General features: G+C 42.0%; 1 protein-coding gene and 1 non-coding gene across 10 annotated transcripts in view; one reads left to right on the top strand and one right to left on the bottom strand.

The window, feature by feature from the left end:
* The window catches only part of ATP2B1 (ATPase plasma membrane Ca2+ transporting 1), a 133,297-nt gene that overhangs the window by 97,902 nt on the left and 17,734 nt on the right, over positions 1-17,661 (top strand). For all 9 annotated transcript variants that reach the window (XM_086403805.1, XM_086403801.1, XM_086403808.1 and 6 more), the window contains 3 exons: positions 3,799-3,978; positions 4,627-4,714; positions 5,077-5,183. In XM_086403805.1, coding sequence (XP_086259931.1) covers positions 3,799-3,978; positions 4,627-4,714; positions 5,077-5,183 — 375 coding nt within the window. The remainder of the gene's footprint in view (positions 1-3,798; positions 3,979-4,626; positions 4,715-5,076; positions 5,184-17,661) is intronic.
* LOC147371383 (small nucleolar RNA snR80) lies at positions 6,037-6,169 on the bottom strand. The gene has a single exon (XR_015164989.1). It is a non-coding gene; the product is annotated as a small nucleolar RNA snR80 (small nucleolar RNA).

Below are 17,661 nucleotides of genomic sequence, written 5' to 3'. Positions count from 1 at the left end.
CTTAAAAAAACCACTGTGCTATATTAACCCTGAGAGGTGTCAAGTCACTGACTTCCCAGAGATTACCTGATGTGAGTCTTACAGGATGAAGAGGTATTAGCTATACCGAGAGAGAGAGAGGAAAGCACATTTGAGCAAAGAAGCAACATGAATAAAAAGCACAAAGGCAAAAATAGCTTTTGTTCAGTGACTATCATCAACTAAGTGCTTCGACACCCAATATGTAGTACCAGGAACTGGAAATACTGTAGGAAACACAATAATTATGAAACTTATGCTCTAGAGAGGTAACACAACAGATAAAATGATAGGTACTCAGTGTGCCAAGGGAAAACACATTCTGTAAGGAATAAGACTTGGTCCCTGCCATCATAGGCCTTCTAATCTAGTTGGCACGGGGTATGAGGGGGCATCAACTATGACTAGTACAAGTGAAATAAGGGCCATAAAGGATGTGCACAGAGTGATACAGATAAGAGACCCCATGTTAAAGACTTCTGAGGATTTAACATTTAAGTTGAGCTCTGATGGCTAGAAGTGAGCCAACCATGTTAAGTAGCTGCAAGAACAGTATTCCAGGAAAAGGGGACAAAAAATACAGGAGGCTTAAGGCAAGAAAAAAGATAGCACTAAGTCATGTCCGACTCTTGCGATACCATGAACTGGAGCCTGCCAGGTTCCTATGTCCATGGGATTCTCCAGGCAAGAAGACTGGAGTGGGTTGCCATTTCCTTCTCCAGAGGAACTTCCTGACCCAGATATTGAACCCAGGTCTCCCACATTGCAGGCAGATGCTTTGCCGACTGAGCTATGCAGGAAGTATTTAGTTTTTTGATGATAGAAAGGAGGGCAGTGTGGCTGTAAGCCTGAACAAGAAAGGGCAGACGAGATTATCTTTGGCCTTACCAGGCAGTAAGGGCTCTGAATTTTATTCTGAAATGCTGTGGGAAGTCATTGAAGAAATTCAGGCTGGGAAGTGACATGATTCATGTTAAAAAATTGTACATGGAGTGCTCTGTAAGAAACAGAGAAGTCGACACAGAGAACCTAATGAGATGGTTGCAGTGATCTCAAACAAGAGATGATAATGGCATAGTACTTCAGTTGTACCAGGGAAGTTGGAAGGAAAAGTTTGATTTCAAAGGAAATGGAGGTAGAACCACTAGATATTCGTATGTTGGATTTGGATATATCTACGTGACATTGTGGAGGTGTCTGAAAGAGCCAGTTATATGTCAAGTAGGCATTTGGAACTAGAAGCCTGAAGGTGACGTAGGCAAGAGAATGTCTTGAGGAAGATGTGTAGCTAGAGACTTAGGACAGAGCTCTCTCTTAGTAACTCTTCTAGAGGAGTAGGAATCACTCTTCAGCTTGCATAACTGAGTGGCTGGTAGATGGTATTACCAATGTAATAAGAGACAAAGCTGCCTATTTAGAGATCAAGGTAAATTCAGTTTGGACTTGTAGAGTTTCAGGTGCTTGTGAGACATCCAGATAAATCATGTTTGCCAACCTTTGGTCAAAGGAAAACCATTCAAAGTTTTATACATTGATTTATGGCTTAAATCTTATCTAAATAGAATGTTAAATCAGGATTCCTTCAACTTTTGTCCTTTGGAAGATGTATTGCTCATTTTGTGTTCTTTGCACTGAGGTTGATAGGTTTATTTTTTTTTAGCATGGAAGTGGCAATTCATTTCTTCAGTATCTCAAAACGAGATGAGTGCTTTCAATGAAGTGAGACAGTGTAATAGGAGGTAGCTTTCCAGAGTGCGTCTCCTGGACCGTACAGTCCTCATGTAGAGAATCTTGATTAATTAGATACCTGGACTAAATCCAGCTTTATTGCATATGCATAGATGCTTTAAAAAGATATTTGGCTTCTCTTCAGTTTCTCTGTAAAATTGGAGGTAACTTCTGAGTTTTAAGTGGATGTATTTGGTGATCAGTGGCCTATTAATAATTTAGTTTGCTCTCTTAAATACCATTTGCCACATAGCTTTAACCAAGACCAATTGTCACTTCCTTAGCCTGCTTTCCTCATTTCTGTTACCTGCATGGCCCTCTGGGTATTTGCATTTGTAACCTCTGTTCTGAAAGGATCGTCATGGGTTTTCTGGTTAGAGAAGAACAGAAAAGGATTTTCTAGGCAAAGGGAACTACAGAAGCAGAGACCCCAAAATTATAGATAAAGTGTATAATAGAAAAAAATTTAGATCTTGGAAGCTATTTTTTTTCTAATTCTTTTCTGAAACACCATCATGATCCTTAAGACTTTTAATGATAATTCCTAAATATTCATTATTTTTAAAATTTCCTAAATTGTAACACAAATGTGTATTCAAATCAGAATCACCCAGTGCACACATTAAATCTATTGCCATGCCCCTCAAAGTCTTAATCTAGAGCTCTATAGGTTTCCTCTCTTTTCCATTCTTACAGATTATCTGTCAAAGAACAAATAGTTTTATTTTCTTCTAATCAGCAAATACACTGTCATATTTTTGCAGATTATTTGTAGAAAGACGTGTGTCCTGGGGAGTTTTCTACATTCCAGATTTTGCTGAGTGCTTTCCTTCTATTTCCTGTAAACTGGTAGTTAGATCTAGAGTAGGGTTTCCAGATAAAATATAGTACACCCAACTAAATTTTCAATTTTATCTAAACAATTTTTTTTTTAAATGTAGGAGTGTCCAGTAGTACAGTATTTGGTCATCTTGTATTTTTTTTTAATTGAAATGTATCCAATTTACAATACTGTGTTAGTTTCAGGTGTACTGCCAAGTGATTCAGTTATACATTTTTTTATTTTTTTCCATTATAGGTTGTTACAAGATATTGAATATAGTTCCCTGTGCTATACAGTAAATCCTTGTTTATCTACTAGGAAACTATTCTGAAGCTCAAGTGTGACACTCTATTATACTGAGAACTTTGTGGTTTATAGTATAACAGTTGAGTAATCGTCATGTATTTTTAAGAAAGTGTATTAGAAAAAGAACTCTATTGTCAGGTATATCAGACGTTTTAAAGGGGAAACAAACATAAACACAGGGATGCCAATTAAAAAAAAAAAAATGCTATTGCAATAGCTCGGGCAACAAGCATGGTGACGGGAAGTGCAGGGAAGTTTTGAGGTCCAATCTGCAGGATTCTTTGGCCCTTAAGGATGTAGAGGGTAAGGGAGATGGAGGAGGTCAGATCATCGTTAGGTTTCTATTAGATAGAAAGCATACTTTTCCTTTTGGACACCTACATTCTGATGTCTGCTTTTCTGGTATGACTAAGAATCCAACTCTCACAATAAGCTGGGAAAAAACATGTAGCTCTGAAAGTAATTAGCACATAGATGGTGGTTGGAGGTTCTAGAATAGGAGAGGTGATGACCCTTAAAAAATAAGGAGTTGGGTGGAAAGTGAGTCTCTCTTTACCCCAAGAACACCAACAGTATATGCTCGTGTCTGGGCAGTAGAACCCGAAAAGTAGAGAGCCAACCAGGAAAGAATTGCTTATTGGTTGCCAGGGGGAAAGGCGCTGGGAAAGGCCTTTGACAAATGAATAATGCAGGCAAGTTAAGTAAATGATAACTGAAAGTGAAACCTAAACTAGGACTGTGGAAAAGGAAAGAAGAGGTTATTGGGCATACTGCAAGAAATACTTAATATCTTGAGATGAAATGAAGGTTGTCATTTGTGGGACTGTGAGGCAATCTATATTTGTTCAGTGGGATTTTTTTTTCCCCATCCTGGAAATACTCTAATTTTCTTTCATGATATGAATTTTTTCCACATTAACCAGGTGCCAGATGCAATAAAGAAATGTCAGAGAGCTGGAATTACTGTGCGGATGGTCACTGGTGATAATATTAATACTGCTCGGGCTATTGCCACCAAATGTGGTATTTTACATCCTGGGGAAGATTTTCTTTGCCTAGAAGGTAAAGATTTCAACAGGAGGATACGAAATGAAAAAGGAGAGGTAAGGGTGTTTTACTTTTTAAGCTGCTATATTTTTAGTATATTAGGAAATTCATTCAACAAATACACTTTGAGTATTCACTGCCTGTTAGGCATCACACCTGGAAAGGCGCAGCCCTCACCCCAAGAAGCAAAACATTATAGGAAATAGAGGGAACAAGTGATAAAGAAATTTGCCTTGAAGGGAGTGAGCCATTCTTTTTTTCAGTCCGGGCCCAAGAAATACAGTCTGTGTAAGCCAGTAAGGGGAGATAATTTTGGACAGGTTGCTATGGAACATATTTTAGGAGGCCCCAAACTCTGCACTACTTATGCTAAGGAGTTTTCGTGTTCATAGGCAGTGGGGAGATGGTTAAAATTTGATTTTGTAATGATATGTATAACATTGTTCTCAAACTTGAGTCTGCATCAGAGTGACCTAGAGAGCTTTGTGTAATACATGGATTACTAGGCCCCACCTCACAGTATCTTTATCAGCTAAGCCTTGAATCTTGCTCAGCAATTTCCGTTTCTAACAAGTTCCCAGGAGTTGCTGATACTGCTGGTCTGGTAACCACCCTTTGAGAACCACTGATACAAATGCTAGATAGCTAATTTGGAATTAGAAAACTAGGCTTGGGCATGTTTTAACTTTGACGAAAATTTATAGATTGAGCAAGAGCGGATAGACAAGATTTGGCCAAAGCTTCGAGTGCTTGCAAGATCATCTCCTACTGACAAACATACACTGGTTAAAGGTGAGTAGGTTTTGCAATTTTCCCACAATTTCTTGATACAGAAACGCGTTGTTTCCTGAAATAGTAACAGATACTAAATATTAGATTGAATCATGGATATCATCTTTGCCAATAAAACCTGAATACATTTCCTGTTGATACCTTAGGTGGATTGTGTTTATTCTCAGTGAGTAAAATAGGATATAATTGCTAATACAACAGTTTCTGGAGTTGTTCCTTGCCCAACATCTCAGCAGTTTCCATTTCTCTATGCTTAATTATTTATTTTGAACTTTGAATCTATAAAACTGGCCAGCCAAGGTATACCCTACAGAATCACTATTAAACAAATTGTTTTTACAGCACAAATACTTTTATTCCAGGTATAATTGACAGCACTGTTTCCGAACAACGCCAGGTGGTAGCTGTCACTGGTGATGGTACAAATGATGGCCCGGCGTTAAAGAAAGCTGATGTTGGATTTGCAATGGTAGGCACTCACCTAATTCAAATACTCAGATGTAATTTACTGGCTGGGTTTTCTGTTTGTTTGCTTTCTTTGTTACTAAATTGCTGTTGATTTTAAACACTGTCCCTCTACTCTTGAGGGACAGTATGTAAGCCGAAATTGGTTTATAACTCTAATTAGTTATATAATACCTTTCTTTGATGCTAGAAGAAGACTTCTTTTGAACAGTTATAATAAGATCATACATTTACGTTGTACTCTGTAAAGCACATAAGTGTCTATATCTCATCTGAACCTTATAGTGGTCCTGTTAAATAGGGGACAGGCTTAGGACAGTTAAGCGTATTTAAATTAAGAATAAAATTAGAAATCTTACACTCAACTGAAAATGGCTTGAGTAACTTTTAAGAATAATCATTTAATATATAATAGATCTAATCTTGTTTGATTGAAAACAATCTGCTTCACCCTACCCAAGTTCTCAATTTATATTTGATTATTTAAAAAGTGCAAGGAAATTTCAGCCTTTCATTATTGTCTTTATACTGTAGCCATAGTACTGATGAAGTGTTTACTATAAAATAGATATCATGAAATACACATGCTACATAAATGTTTAATGATTAAAATTAGACTGTTGAATCTTTGAATCCAATCCTAATGTTTCAGTGTTGGAACGAATCTTTGTACTTACCATGACATAGAAAATTTAAGTATTTTATTTAATTTGAATTTGATTTATTTAACTTTTGGAATATACAAGTCCGTAATCACAGTTCTCAAATACAAAAATACAAAACTGAATTTTTCCCCCTAAATTTGCAGCACACACATTTATTGCAAAAATACATATTCTGGATGATGTGAGGATGTTATTTATCACACTTAATATGAACATTCATAGTCATTGTAGAACTAGAAATATTAATGTGTGTTATGGGATGCTAACCCTGTCTGGGAGAATTTGTGATAGAAGGTATGTGCTTCTAGAGTATAATCAGGCTTTGAATTCTGAAATACAGTCAGGCCCCAGGTGTTTCAGATAAGAGAATATTTATGTGTACCAGTGTTTGTTTGCATAATTTATCCCCCTGATGTTTCGCTGCTAAAATAAGGGTTTAGCAAAACCATCACCATGGTGGCTGCCTTTCAGCAGAAGTTAGGGAGATGGAAGAAGGAAATGATACGGGTAAAGTACCCTCAACCAGTAGCTGTGAACCCAGAGTTTCCCACCCTGCCTTGTCCCAAACTCATTATGGTAAGCAGTACGTTGGTGTGAACCTCTGAAGAGTGGAGAAAAGTAGCTAAGAGGATAAGGAATATTTCAGGGCCGTTGCTTTGCCTGTAAGCAAAACAGGTTCACTTTGGAAACACAGAATCATTGCTCTTGAGCATTTAGCAGGATCCTTACTTCTGCTCTCATCTGGACAGCTGACCAGGAATGTATTTATGTACAATGCATTTTAAAATTTAAAAACAAAGAAACTTTCTTCCTAAAACTTAAGTGTTTAAGGCAGATGCTAAGGGCTTTAAATAAAGGCAGGTAAATATAGTATTTCAAACAAAAGCACAATACAGCCGCTAGTCTTATTTGATTTTTAAGCTGTGAAAGTTTTAAGCCCATTTTACCACCTGTTTTTTTAAAGGTAGCATGTCAAAAAAAAAAGTCTAAATTTATTTTAGATTTTTTTTTTGTACGGAGAAAGAGTAAGTACTTAGTGGCTTGGGCTTGAAAACATTCTTGCTCAAGCTTGAATTTACTTTGTGTATTTGTTCACTTTTTCAATTTCATATTTTAAAACTGACAAAATTATTTATCTTGGGATTTTATTAGAGACCCACGGAAAATTGCTATCGATTAGATCTTTCTAAACCTGTCTCTTATATTTCAGACAAATAGTATTTTAAAACACTCTATTCTCTTTCTCTCCTTTTTTCTCTTTCCCTTTTTCTCTCTCTCTTTCTCTGTGTCTGTGTCTATGTATGTTTAGCAAATTCAACATTAAAATTTACAACAATAAAATAAAGGGGCTCTAACGTGAGTACATTATTAGCTTGCAAAGAGACCTGGCATTTTCCCCTAGTTAGCCACTCCTTTTAGAATTCCTTTAGATGGCAAGTCTCCATGCTGTGTTTAAAATATGATTATATCATTTGTAAAATTATATTGCATTGTTCTTATCGAGGGGCTTCCCAGGTGGCACTAGTGGTAAAGAACCCACCAGCCAATGCAGGAGACAACGGGTTTGATCCCTAGGTTGAGACCATCCCCTGGAGGAGGGCATGGCAACCCACTCCAGTATTCTTGCCTGGAAAATCCCTTGGACAGAGGAGCCTGATGGGCTACAGTCCTTGGGGTCACAAAGAGTCAGACACAACTAAAGCAACTTAGCATCCATGCATTCTTACCAAATTCAGTTAACCACACATCTACAGATATTTCTGTCGTCAAAGCCTAAATGCCATTGTCAGGCGAGTGAATGCTCCTCGGTTCTGTCTCATCACAACAAAGATTTGGGGTGACAGACATTAAAGCTCCCCTCAGCGTGTCGCAGCTCTCAGACCTTAGACAGACCATGTTATAGCTCTTAGGTATTGAACAGACTGTGTTATAGCTCTTAGACAAATCAGTGTTACAGCTCTCTTTTATTTAGATAATAGCAGGAAAATCCATCTTCGAGGCATGAGGGCATGTCAAGCCAAAGATGCGAAGAGAAGAGCACCCCAGCGCGTGGGAAAGAGAGAGAGCGAGCCCTTTGGCTCCTCTTTTTATATGTTTTTCCCTCCCCTGGGCCAGCCCTATGCAAATTGGGCCAGCCAGGAGTGCTGTTTGTTCTACCTGAAGTCCTCACCCCAGTCCTCAGACTTCCTTTGACCTTCCTTTTTTCTATTTTTGGGGGCTTTTCCCTTTCTTGTCTTTTAGCCACCGCCATTTTGGACTTCTGTTTTCTATTCTAACTACTTAACAGTCTCCCCTCAAGAGATGGGAGGCCCAATTCTTTGGGAATAGGGGCATCAAGGTCTTTCTGGCTACTTCCTGCTGAACTGGGATGGCGAGGAGTATTGGGCCTGCCCCTCTTGCTAGTCTTAGGCCTCAGAGTCCTTATAGCGGGGTCCATCTAAGGGTGAGGGATATTTTCCATGGTCGGCCGTAGTTTTATATCTTTGTTGAACTGGCACTGCATGTTGTAGCTTGTTGACCTGGTGGCGGAGGCTTAGCGTCTGTGGTCTTAAAATTGGAGACTACTGCATACCCGGCTCTTCTTTTTCCATCTAACACAAAGCTGCTTCCATCAGTGTACCAGATTTCCTCAGGATTGGTCAGAGGATCTTCTGACAATCCCTCTCGGGATTTTGTCCAGCGGTCCAAGGTTTCTAGACAAGAGTGAAAGGGGAGAGAGCCCTCGGGGCAAGCAGGAGGGTGGCTGGGTTAAGAACCTCACAGGGGGATAAAGTGAGGCCTGGATTTTCCATCAGCATTACCTGATATCTGAGGATTCTTTGATCAGACATCCATAAATGGCCTCTCCCATTTAGGAGTTGTTTTACTTGGTGGCTGGTAAAAATAGTTAGTTTGCCCCCAAAGGAGAATTTTAAAGCATCTTCTATCATGATTGCAATAGCTGCAAGATTTCAAAGGCAGGAAGGCCAGCCTCCGGCGGTTGGATCAAGCCCTTTGGATAAGTAAGCTGCAGGCTGGGGCTCAGATCCCAACCTTTGAGTTAACACTCCCAAGGCTGCTCCCTCTCTTTCACGGACATAAAGTTGGAATGCTTTTTCTGAGTCTGGCAACCTCAAGGCAGGTGCCTGAGTTAAGGCCTGCCTTCTTTTGAGGAGTTCCCCACATCAGTGGGATTGAATCATCTCGTCCCTTTAAGCTTTCATATAAGGGCTGGGCAATTAGACCATAATTGGGTATCCAGATTCTACAATAACCAGTTAGCCCCAGGAAAGCTTGCAATTGTTTTTGAGTCATGGGGGAGGGCAACTGGAGAATTCCTTGTACCTGATCAGAGGACAGCCTCCTAGACCCGTGTGTAATCTGAACTCCCAGGTAAGTGACTTTTGTCTCAACCATCTCTGCCTTAGCACGGGAGACTTGATATCCCCTTTCTGCCAAAAAGTTTAGAACCTGAATTGCATGTTGTTGGGCACTTTCTCATCTGGAGAGCAGATTAGTAGGTCATCTACGTATTGTAATATTTTCCCATTAGGTCCCAGGTCCAGATCTAGGACATCCCGGCTAAGGGCCTGTCCAAACAGGTGGGGGCTATCTCTAAACCCCTGAGGTAATACTGCCCAAGTCATCTGTTGGTGTTTTTCTCCTGGGGCCTCCCACTCAAAGGCAAAAAGATCCCGGGATTCTTTAGCCAGTGGTATGCAAAAAAATGCATCTTTGAGATCCAAGACTATAAACCACTTGGCCCTGGGTGGGATTTCTCCCAAGATTACATAGGGATTGGGTACTGTGGGATGGAGGCGGGGACTACAGCTTCATTTGTGATCTGGAGATCTTGAACCATTCACCAGGTTCTGTCCTTTTTCTTTACTGAGAAGATTGGGGTGTTACATGGTGAACTGGTGGGGACCAATAGCCCACAAGCAAGGAATTTACTTATTAAAGTAAATTAATAGTAGTCCCTCCCGAGCCTCTCTTATGAGGGGATACTGTTTCTGGTTAGGAAACCGAGTGGGATCTCGGAGGACAATGATGACCGCTTCAGCTTGGTGGGCTTGTCCAGGAATCCCCTGATCCCACCCCTGGGGGTTAATTTTGTCTTCCCCTAGTTTTTGGTCCTTCTCTATTGAAGAAGGTGTAATGGGTTCTTCAGTAGTAACCAGGAGCTGTAGTGTTCTAAGTGCTGAAAAGCTTCCCATCACAAGGGTGGTCCCCAGGTTAGTGAGTATGAAAGTGAAAGTGAAGTCGCTCAGTCGTGTGACTCTGCGATCCCATGGACTGTAGCCTACCAGGCTCCTCTGTCCATGGGATTTTCCAGGCAATAGTACTGGAGTGGATTGCCATTTCCTTCAGCAGGAGATCTTCCCAAACCAGGGATTGAACCCGGGTCTCCCGCATTGTAGACAGACACTTTACCATCTGAGCCACCAGGGCAGTATGTCTTCCCATTAAAGGAGTAAGAACTCAGGGACCACCAGAAACTGGTGGGAAAATATTTGTCCATCCCAGCAACAAAGAAGTGCTGGGGTGAATCTTTTAGTACTTGCTTTTCCTGTAACACCCAGAATGGTACAGGTTTGGGAGGAGAAGGCTCCGGAGTAGGAGATCAAGACAGAGTAGGTAGCCCCTGTGTCAACCAAGAAATTCTCGGACCTGCCTGCCACATCCAGTTGCACTCTTGGCTCCATCCCCGTGATGGTTATCTGTGACAGGCGGGCTGGCTGGAGCGGGCCACTTCAGTCCTTTTGAACCATCGTGAGGGTAGGCTTGGCGCTTGACCTTGAGGCTCTCAGGTCCCTTGGGCAGAGTGCTGCCCAATGTCCCAGTTGATGGCATTTGTGGCAAGCTGTTCTAGGAGACTTGTCACGGTTTGGACACTCTTTGGCCCAATGCCCCGCCTGTCTACAGATTAGGCATTTGCCTCGTGCCTTGTCCTTCAAGGACTCAGGTGTGCCGTAGGGCTTCTCTGGAGGGCAGCCAGCATCTGGGCATGCCTTGTGTCTTTGCTTCTCTCCCTCTCCTGGGCCTTGGCCTCCTTTTCCTGTTCTCTGTTATAAAAGGTATTGGTGGCTGTCTGGACCATCTCATCTAAAGAGGCAACAGGGTCCTGCTGCTGTAGCTGTTGTAACATAATTCTGATATCTGATGCACACTGGGACAGGAATTTGTCCTTTAAAATCACCTGTCCCTCGTAAGAGTCTTAAGTCCAGATTGGTAAACTTTTGGAGGGCCTCTTCTAGTCTCTCCAGAAAGGGAATGGGGTTCTCATTGGGCTCCTGAGTTATTGCTGAGACCCGGGCATAGCTGATTACTTTTGTTGGGCTGCTTTCAGTCCTGTCTTCACACAGATTAGAAAATGATCCCTTCCCAGATGTGCTCAGTGTCATTGTAACTCCAGTTAGGATCAGAGGGGGGGACTGCAGTTTCTCCTACTGGGTATTTATCGCTTGACTTCAGAAGCCCCGTTGCATACCTTCCTTTAAGACCCTAGGATGCTCAGGGTCAGATAAAGTTTGACTAAATATGACCATGATGTCCTTCCACGTCAAGTCAAAGGCCAAGGTAATGTGTTGGAATGTATCTATATATTTGCCTGGGTCATCTGTATAGCTTCCTAGGTCTTGTTTGATTTGTCTTAGTTCTAAGAGGGAGAAGGGCTTATGGACCCGAGTTGGTCCGAATTCTCCTCCATTTTCAACTAAGGGACATACTTGAGCTGGCTTTTGTGGAGGGGGTGCTCCCGGATATGGGGGCACGTTTGGATACAAGGAAGGAGCACCAGACAACTCAGGAGCTGTGGGAGCTGAGCCTTCATGGGCGGGTGGCAGGGGGCGGTGCGGGTTGGTTCCTTTTCTTGGTTGCCTGTGCCTAACACCATTTGCCTAGTGGGCTCACTTTTAGGGCATACAACAATTCTATACTTAAGACAGAGTTCCTTCATATCTCTCTTTTTTTTTTTTTTTTTTGACCTTCATATCTCTTAATCGGGAGAAGATTTGGACATAGGGGATCTCTGTCCATTTTCCTTGTCTTTTGCAGAATAATTCTAGCTGCAGGATGGTATTGTAATTTAAACTCCCATCCTCAGGCCAGTGTTCCTCATCCCCCAGTGGATACTGTGGCCATGCAGTGGCACGAAAGAATTTTAAGCGACTCCTACTCAGAGTTAGAGGATTGAACAGCTTCTCTTTATCAAGGATGCATCTCAAGGGCATCTGCCGGGAAGTGGATTGGTTATTTCCCATCTGAAAGACAGTCATGACAGGGAGGAAAAGGAAAAGAAAAAACTAATAGTCCTCCTTCAATTTCCATAGGTGGACTTCCTTAGGGGTGAGTCTTTCTGAAGCTTATCCTACCCAGTACTGTTGGAACCCGAGAGCCAAATGTTCCCAGGTCAGGGTGCAGATCCCCAGGCAGGCTGAGGCATGACAGCCTCCTAGAGATCGAATCCCTGGGCAGGTCGAGGCATGATGGCCTCCGGAGAATTAGGTCCCTGGGCAGGTCAAGGCGTGACGACCTCCTGGGATCCCTGGGATCCCTGGCAGATCCCCGAGCAGGTTTCGAGGACCAGATAGATCCCTAGGCAGGTCAAGGCAGGTTGACCTCCTGGGACCCCCGGACTGGAGTTGGGCATCCCCAAAATCTCCAGCGTGACCAGTGCTGAGTAGGATTAAGGGGTTGGATATTATATAGTATTTCCCTCCCAAGGCCAGCTATTTTCTGGTTGTCCCTCCAGAAGATTGTAGAGGCAACATTGTGGGCCCGGATGGGGCTGAGGAAAGGAGCGTGAAACAGGAGGGAAGGGGGCAGAGCACAACCTTTGAAAGAATGACATAGCACAAAGGCATAACGTAAACCAATTAAAATCAGTTGGGTCCAACATGACAGGTTAAATTCAGTTCAGTTCAGTAGCTCATTCGTGTCCGACTCTTTGCGGCCCCATGAATCACAGCACACCAGGTCTCCCTGTCCATCACCAATTCCCGGAGTTCACTCAAACTCAGGTCCATCGAGTCGGTGATGCCATCCAGCCATCTCATCCTGTCGTCCCCTTCTCCTCCTGCCCCCAATCCCTCCCAGCATCAGAGTCTTTTCCAATGAGTCAACTCTTCACATGAGGTGGGCAAAGTACTGGAGTTTCAGCTTCAGCATCATTCCCTCCAAAGAAATCCCAGGGCTGATCTCCTTCAAAATGGACTGGTTGGATCTCCTTGCAGTCCAAGGGACTCTCAAGAGTCTACTCGAACACCACAGTTCAAAAGCATCAATTCTTTGGCACTCAGCCTTCTTCACAGTCCAACTCTCACATCCGTACATGACCACAGGAAAAACCATAGCCTTGACTAGACGAACCTTTGTTGGCAAAGTAATGTCTCTGCTTTTGAATATGCTATCTAGGTTGGTCATAACTTTCCTTCCAAGGAGTAAGCATCTTTTCATTTCATGGCTGCAGTCACCATCTGCAGTGATTTTGGAGCCCAGAAAAATAAAGTCTGACACTGTTTCCACTGTTTCCCCATCTATTTCCCATGAAGTTAAATTCAAGTAAACCTTAATCCCCAATCTGTAAGCCAAAAGACACACCCAGAGGTGGCAGGACAGCTCTAAGGCACTGTCAAAAGAGGGAGGGGTGGGTGGTTCCCCAACGATTGGGATGATCCTCCCACTCATTAGCATATGAGTTCACCCCGACAGCAAAACCTAGCCAGGCTGCATTCCATGGCCCCAGCCCTTGTCCTCGGCAATGGCCCACACCCTGAAGAATGGCTTCTCTCTGAATCCTAACAGATCCACCTCTTACTTCTCGCTTTGTCTCTCAATGAATTTTTGCAATGAGACAGAGCCTGAGCTTCATGGGTTTTGGCCGGGCTTGAGTCCCAGGAGAGAGAGAGCTGAAGGACAGGAGGAAAAAGCAGTGGGAAAAACGTGCCAAGGGATCCCCTTCGTAGCCTGCCAGAAAGCCTGCTAAATTCCTGACCTGTGCTCACAGTTTTCATTGGCCTGATCCTTGGCACAGAGAAGAGTAAGGACAGAAGAACCCCCACCGGCTTGGGTAACAGCTACTGGGGCTCAGCAGATAGTGCCTTTGGGACATGCTGAGGAGTAGCCTCTCCAGAGTCCCTCAATTGCACCCAGTGCCTCCCGCCTGTTTGCGGGGGTTCAAGAAGATGAGAAACGAGAGATTGTCAAGAAATTAAGATTTTGTTAGGCATGTCCCTCCAGCCATAGGAGCGAGGACCTCCTGCCTTAACCGGAGGTCTTATGGAATCTGAGACGGAGACGCGTGAGCTTTCTGCTGGGTTCGTTTTTCACTGTCCTGGTTTCCAGCACGATGGGCCTCTTGTCAGTTCCCTTGCTCTGGGTTTTCTTCACGTTCCGCTTCTACCACGGGAGCTTTCACTGAGTTGGGCTCCTGCTGTGCTTGGCTTCCTCCTTGCAGGGCCCACTCCGTGGTTGTTTCAGCCAGGTTAAATCCGAGTCATGGCACCATAGATGTCAGGCGAGTGTCCGCTCCTCGATTCTGTCTTGTCACAACAAAGATTTGGAGTGACGGACATTAAAGCCCCCCTCGGCATGTCACAGCTCTTGGGTCTTAGACAGACCGTGTTATAGCTCTCAGGTCTCAAACAGACCGTGTTATAGCTGTTAGACAAGTCAGTGTTACAGCTCTATTTTATTTACATAATAGCAGGAAAATCCGTCTTCAAGGTGTGAGGGCATGTCGAGCCAAAGACTTGAAGAGAAGAGCGCCCCAGTGTGCAGGGGTGGGGCGGGGGGGAAGCGAGAGCGAGCCCTTTGGCTCCTCTTTTTATATGTTTTTTCTCCCCTGGGCCTGCCCTATGCAAGTTGGGCTTAGCCAGGAGTGCTGATTATTCTACCTGAAGTCCTCACTCCGGTCCTCGGACCTTCCTTTGACCTTCTTCTCTTCTATTTTCGAGGGCTTTTCCCTTCCTTTTAGCCACCGCCATTTTGGACTCCTGTTTTCTAGTCTAACTATCTAATGCCATGATGTATTAATATTTCTGAAACCAGGTATGCATCTGTGGTAATAAAATCTTCCCTAAGGTAGTTAAAATATCTTAATTTAAAATACTTTCAAACTTTGGGTTAATAAACATTTGTTTCTTCTCCAAACATTAAGAAGCTGTTTCCAGTATTCTGGTCCAGAGGTGAGTAGTTGCTGCCTCCTAAAGGTTCAGCACATAAGGGAGTAAATCAATGAAGCACAGTGGCAACAATGAAGGAGTACACACAGCCCAGGGAGTGCCTCCAGGAAGAAGTCCTAGACTCTGCCTCTAGAGGCTAAGAGAGGTTTTCTGAAAGAGGTGACATTCGAACTGAGGAAGGGAGAAAAGTACTGCCAAGAGACTCCCAAGAATTACAAGTAGCCTGACTTCCCTAGAAGAGGGTGTGGTGTTGATGGGTACTAGATGTGAGGATCAGAAGGGCCTTGACTATGAAGCTGAGCAATTTGTTCTTTTATCCTGTAGATCAGCAGTTCCCAAGCAGACTTCTGATGTCTGATGACTCTTCACAGCCCTGTGGACTGTAGCCTGCCAGGCTCCTCTGTCCATGGGATTCTCCAGGCAACAATACTGAAGTGGGTTGCCAGTAGTATTCTTGATATTGGCAACCCTCTCCAGGGAATCTTCCCAACCTAGGGACTGAACCCAGGTCTCCTACATTGTCAGGCAGGTTCTTTACCACTGAGCCACCTGGAAAACCCCAGCATACAGCTTTAAGAAGCTCATAAAAAAACTGTTTTAAACTCTTTTTGATAGAAAGTTTCCCAAGCTTGTTTCACAATGGAACTAGTTTTTATTTGGACACCAATTAACATCTTAAAGTTGCTTTTTAAATTTCAAAAGATTTTGAACTGGGGAGTGTGAGATTTGCATTTGCTAAAGATGGAGAATGATTAGAGGCAGGGAAATGTGTTGGGTTTAGATGTGTTAAATATGTTGCACATTAAAAGTAAAATATTCAGATTAGGAGCTAGAAACCAAAATTTTAAATTAAGATTGCTCCTTCATGAACTATTTCAAGAAAAGCTTGATTTGGACTTTGTTTTTGTGTTTATCAAAACAATATTACATAGCTTTTAAAAAGTCAGACAGTTGTATAAGACTTGATAAACTATATCCCCTACCACATATCATTTCTTACAGCTCATTTTTTGACTAAAGAAAAGCAACTATTTTCGCTGTTTCTTTTCCTTAGTTGTTTGCCTCCATGTATCTAAATAGCACAATAACAAGGATTTTTTAAATTTGTTTAATAAAAAGCATCTGTTGATGACTTTTCATTTAGGGAGGTAAGGATTTAGCACTTTGATAGGCACACACAGAGACATTTATAAGCTTTCATGCACACTTTCTATCCTGTCTTCTTCCATCAGAGTTAGAGATCAGTCAGTATACCATCCTTATTGTGATTGGTTATAGTGATTGGAAATGCTGTTCCAAGCTGAGCCATGTGGTCGCTGATAATTACTATTACTTCCTCGCATGACTTTTTGTATTCACTGTACATTTTCTTTTTCAATTCACCTTTTAATCTTTATTTATTTGCTTATTTTCTTATTTTTTTTTAATGTTCTTAACACTAATTCATCAGCATCTTCTCCTTTCATTATTTCAGAGGTGTCAGGCAGTTTTACCATTCTGCCTTCTAACAAGTACCTCTCCCAGATCTTTTGACATGCTTTAATCTGAACTGTTTGCTCAGCCTGCTGCACAGCTGTCTCTTCTTTCTCCATACCTAAGAATTTCCTTTACCCCTGTATTATGTTGCATTTGAATTTCTTAGATTTGATGTAGTTTTGTTTTTAAAACAATTTTTATTGAAGTGTAGTTGATTTATGAAGTTGTGTGATGTCATCATCTTTTTTGGTTTACTCTCTCATATAGTAAAGCCATCTCCAATAGATTCCTGAGAAAAAGGATTCATGAAAGTTAAACTTTTTCGTAACTTTTATGAGGGAAATCTCTCTTTCTTCAAAGACTCCTCCTTGATGCTTCATCCTGCTTGGTATAAAAATCTAGATCGAAAAGCACTTCACTCAGAATTTTGGATTTGTACCTTCATTGTTATTACGTATCATTTTGAATTTTGAACCTCCTTTTGTTTTTCTTTCCATTTTGGTGGTATGTAAGTCTTTCCTTTGTTCTCATTCCTCTGAAATGGCATGATGTTTTGTCTCAGGGCAACTTTTTTCTATGAAAACTCATTGTCTTCAATTTTGTGAAATTTTCTTATACTCATCTTATTTCTTCTCCACTGCTTATTCTTTGTGGATTTGTCCCCCTGATTTTTTAACCTCTTGGGCTTGCCTTATTTTGTCTTTTTTTTTTTTTCCTATCTGCCATACTTTTATCATCTTGCAGGAATGCAGGAGTATTTCCTCAGCTTCTGTTGTATTTTCATATCTGCAATCATATATTTAATTTCCAAAACTTGTTTTTGGATCTCTGAGTTCTTGTTTCATTGCTGTGCCTTTTGTCATTCTAAGGATTTGATTTTTTTTTTTTAATGTCTCCGTTGACTGGTGAGTTCTTTACCACTAACACCACCTGGGAAACCCGGATTTTTTTTTGTTTTTAATCAGCTTTTGTCTCTCTGTAGAGTCTATATCTCTATCTCCCTTTAATTTAGTCTGTGTCTTTCAGGTTAGTGCTTTCATCACATGTCAAAGTGATGATTGGTTGTTGCTGCATATTTTTACCAGTAGGAAGCTGGAAAGCCTGAGGCCTCTACATACGCCTTATCAACCAGAAGCTTCCCAGTAAAGTGATCTGGCTTGGCCATTTCACTTTCTTA

Source organism: Bos grunniens, chromosome 5 (genome assembly GCF_055505025.1).
Source record: "Bos grunniens cultivar Pamir isolate PY7600 chromosome 5, Bosgru_T2T1.0, whole genome shotgun sequence".
NCBI classification, from domain to species: Eukaryota; Metazoa; Chordata; class Mammalia; order Artiodactyla; family Bovidae; genus Bos; species Bos grunniens.
The sequence above is the reverse complement of the archived record's forward strand: the minus strand, read 5'-3'. Positions and strand labels throughout refer to the sequence as shown.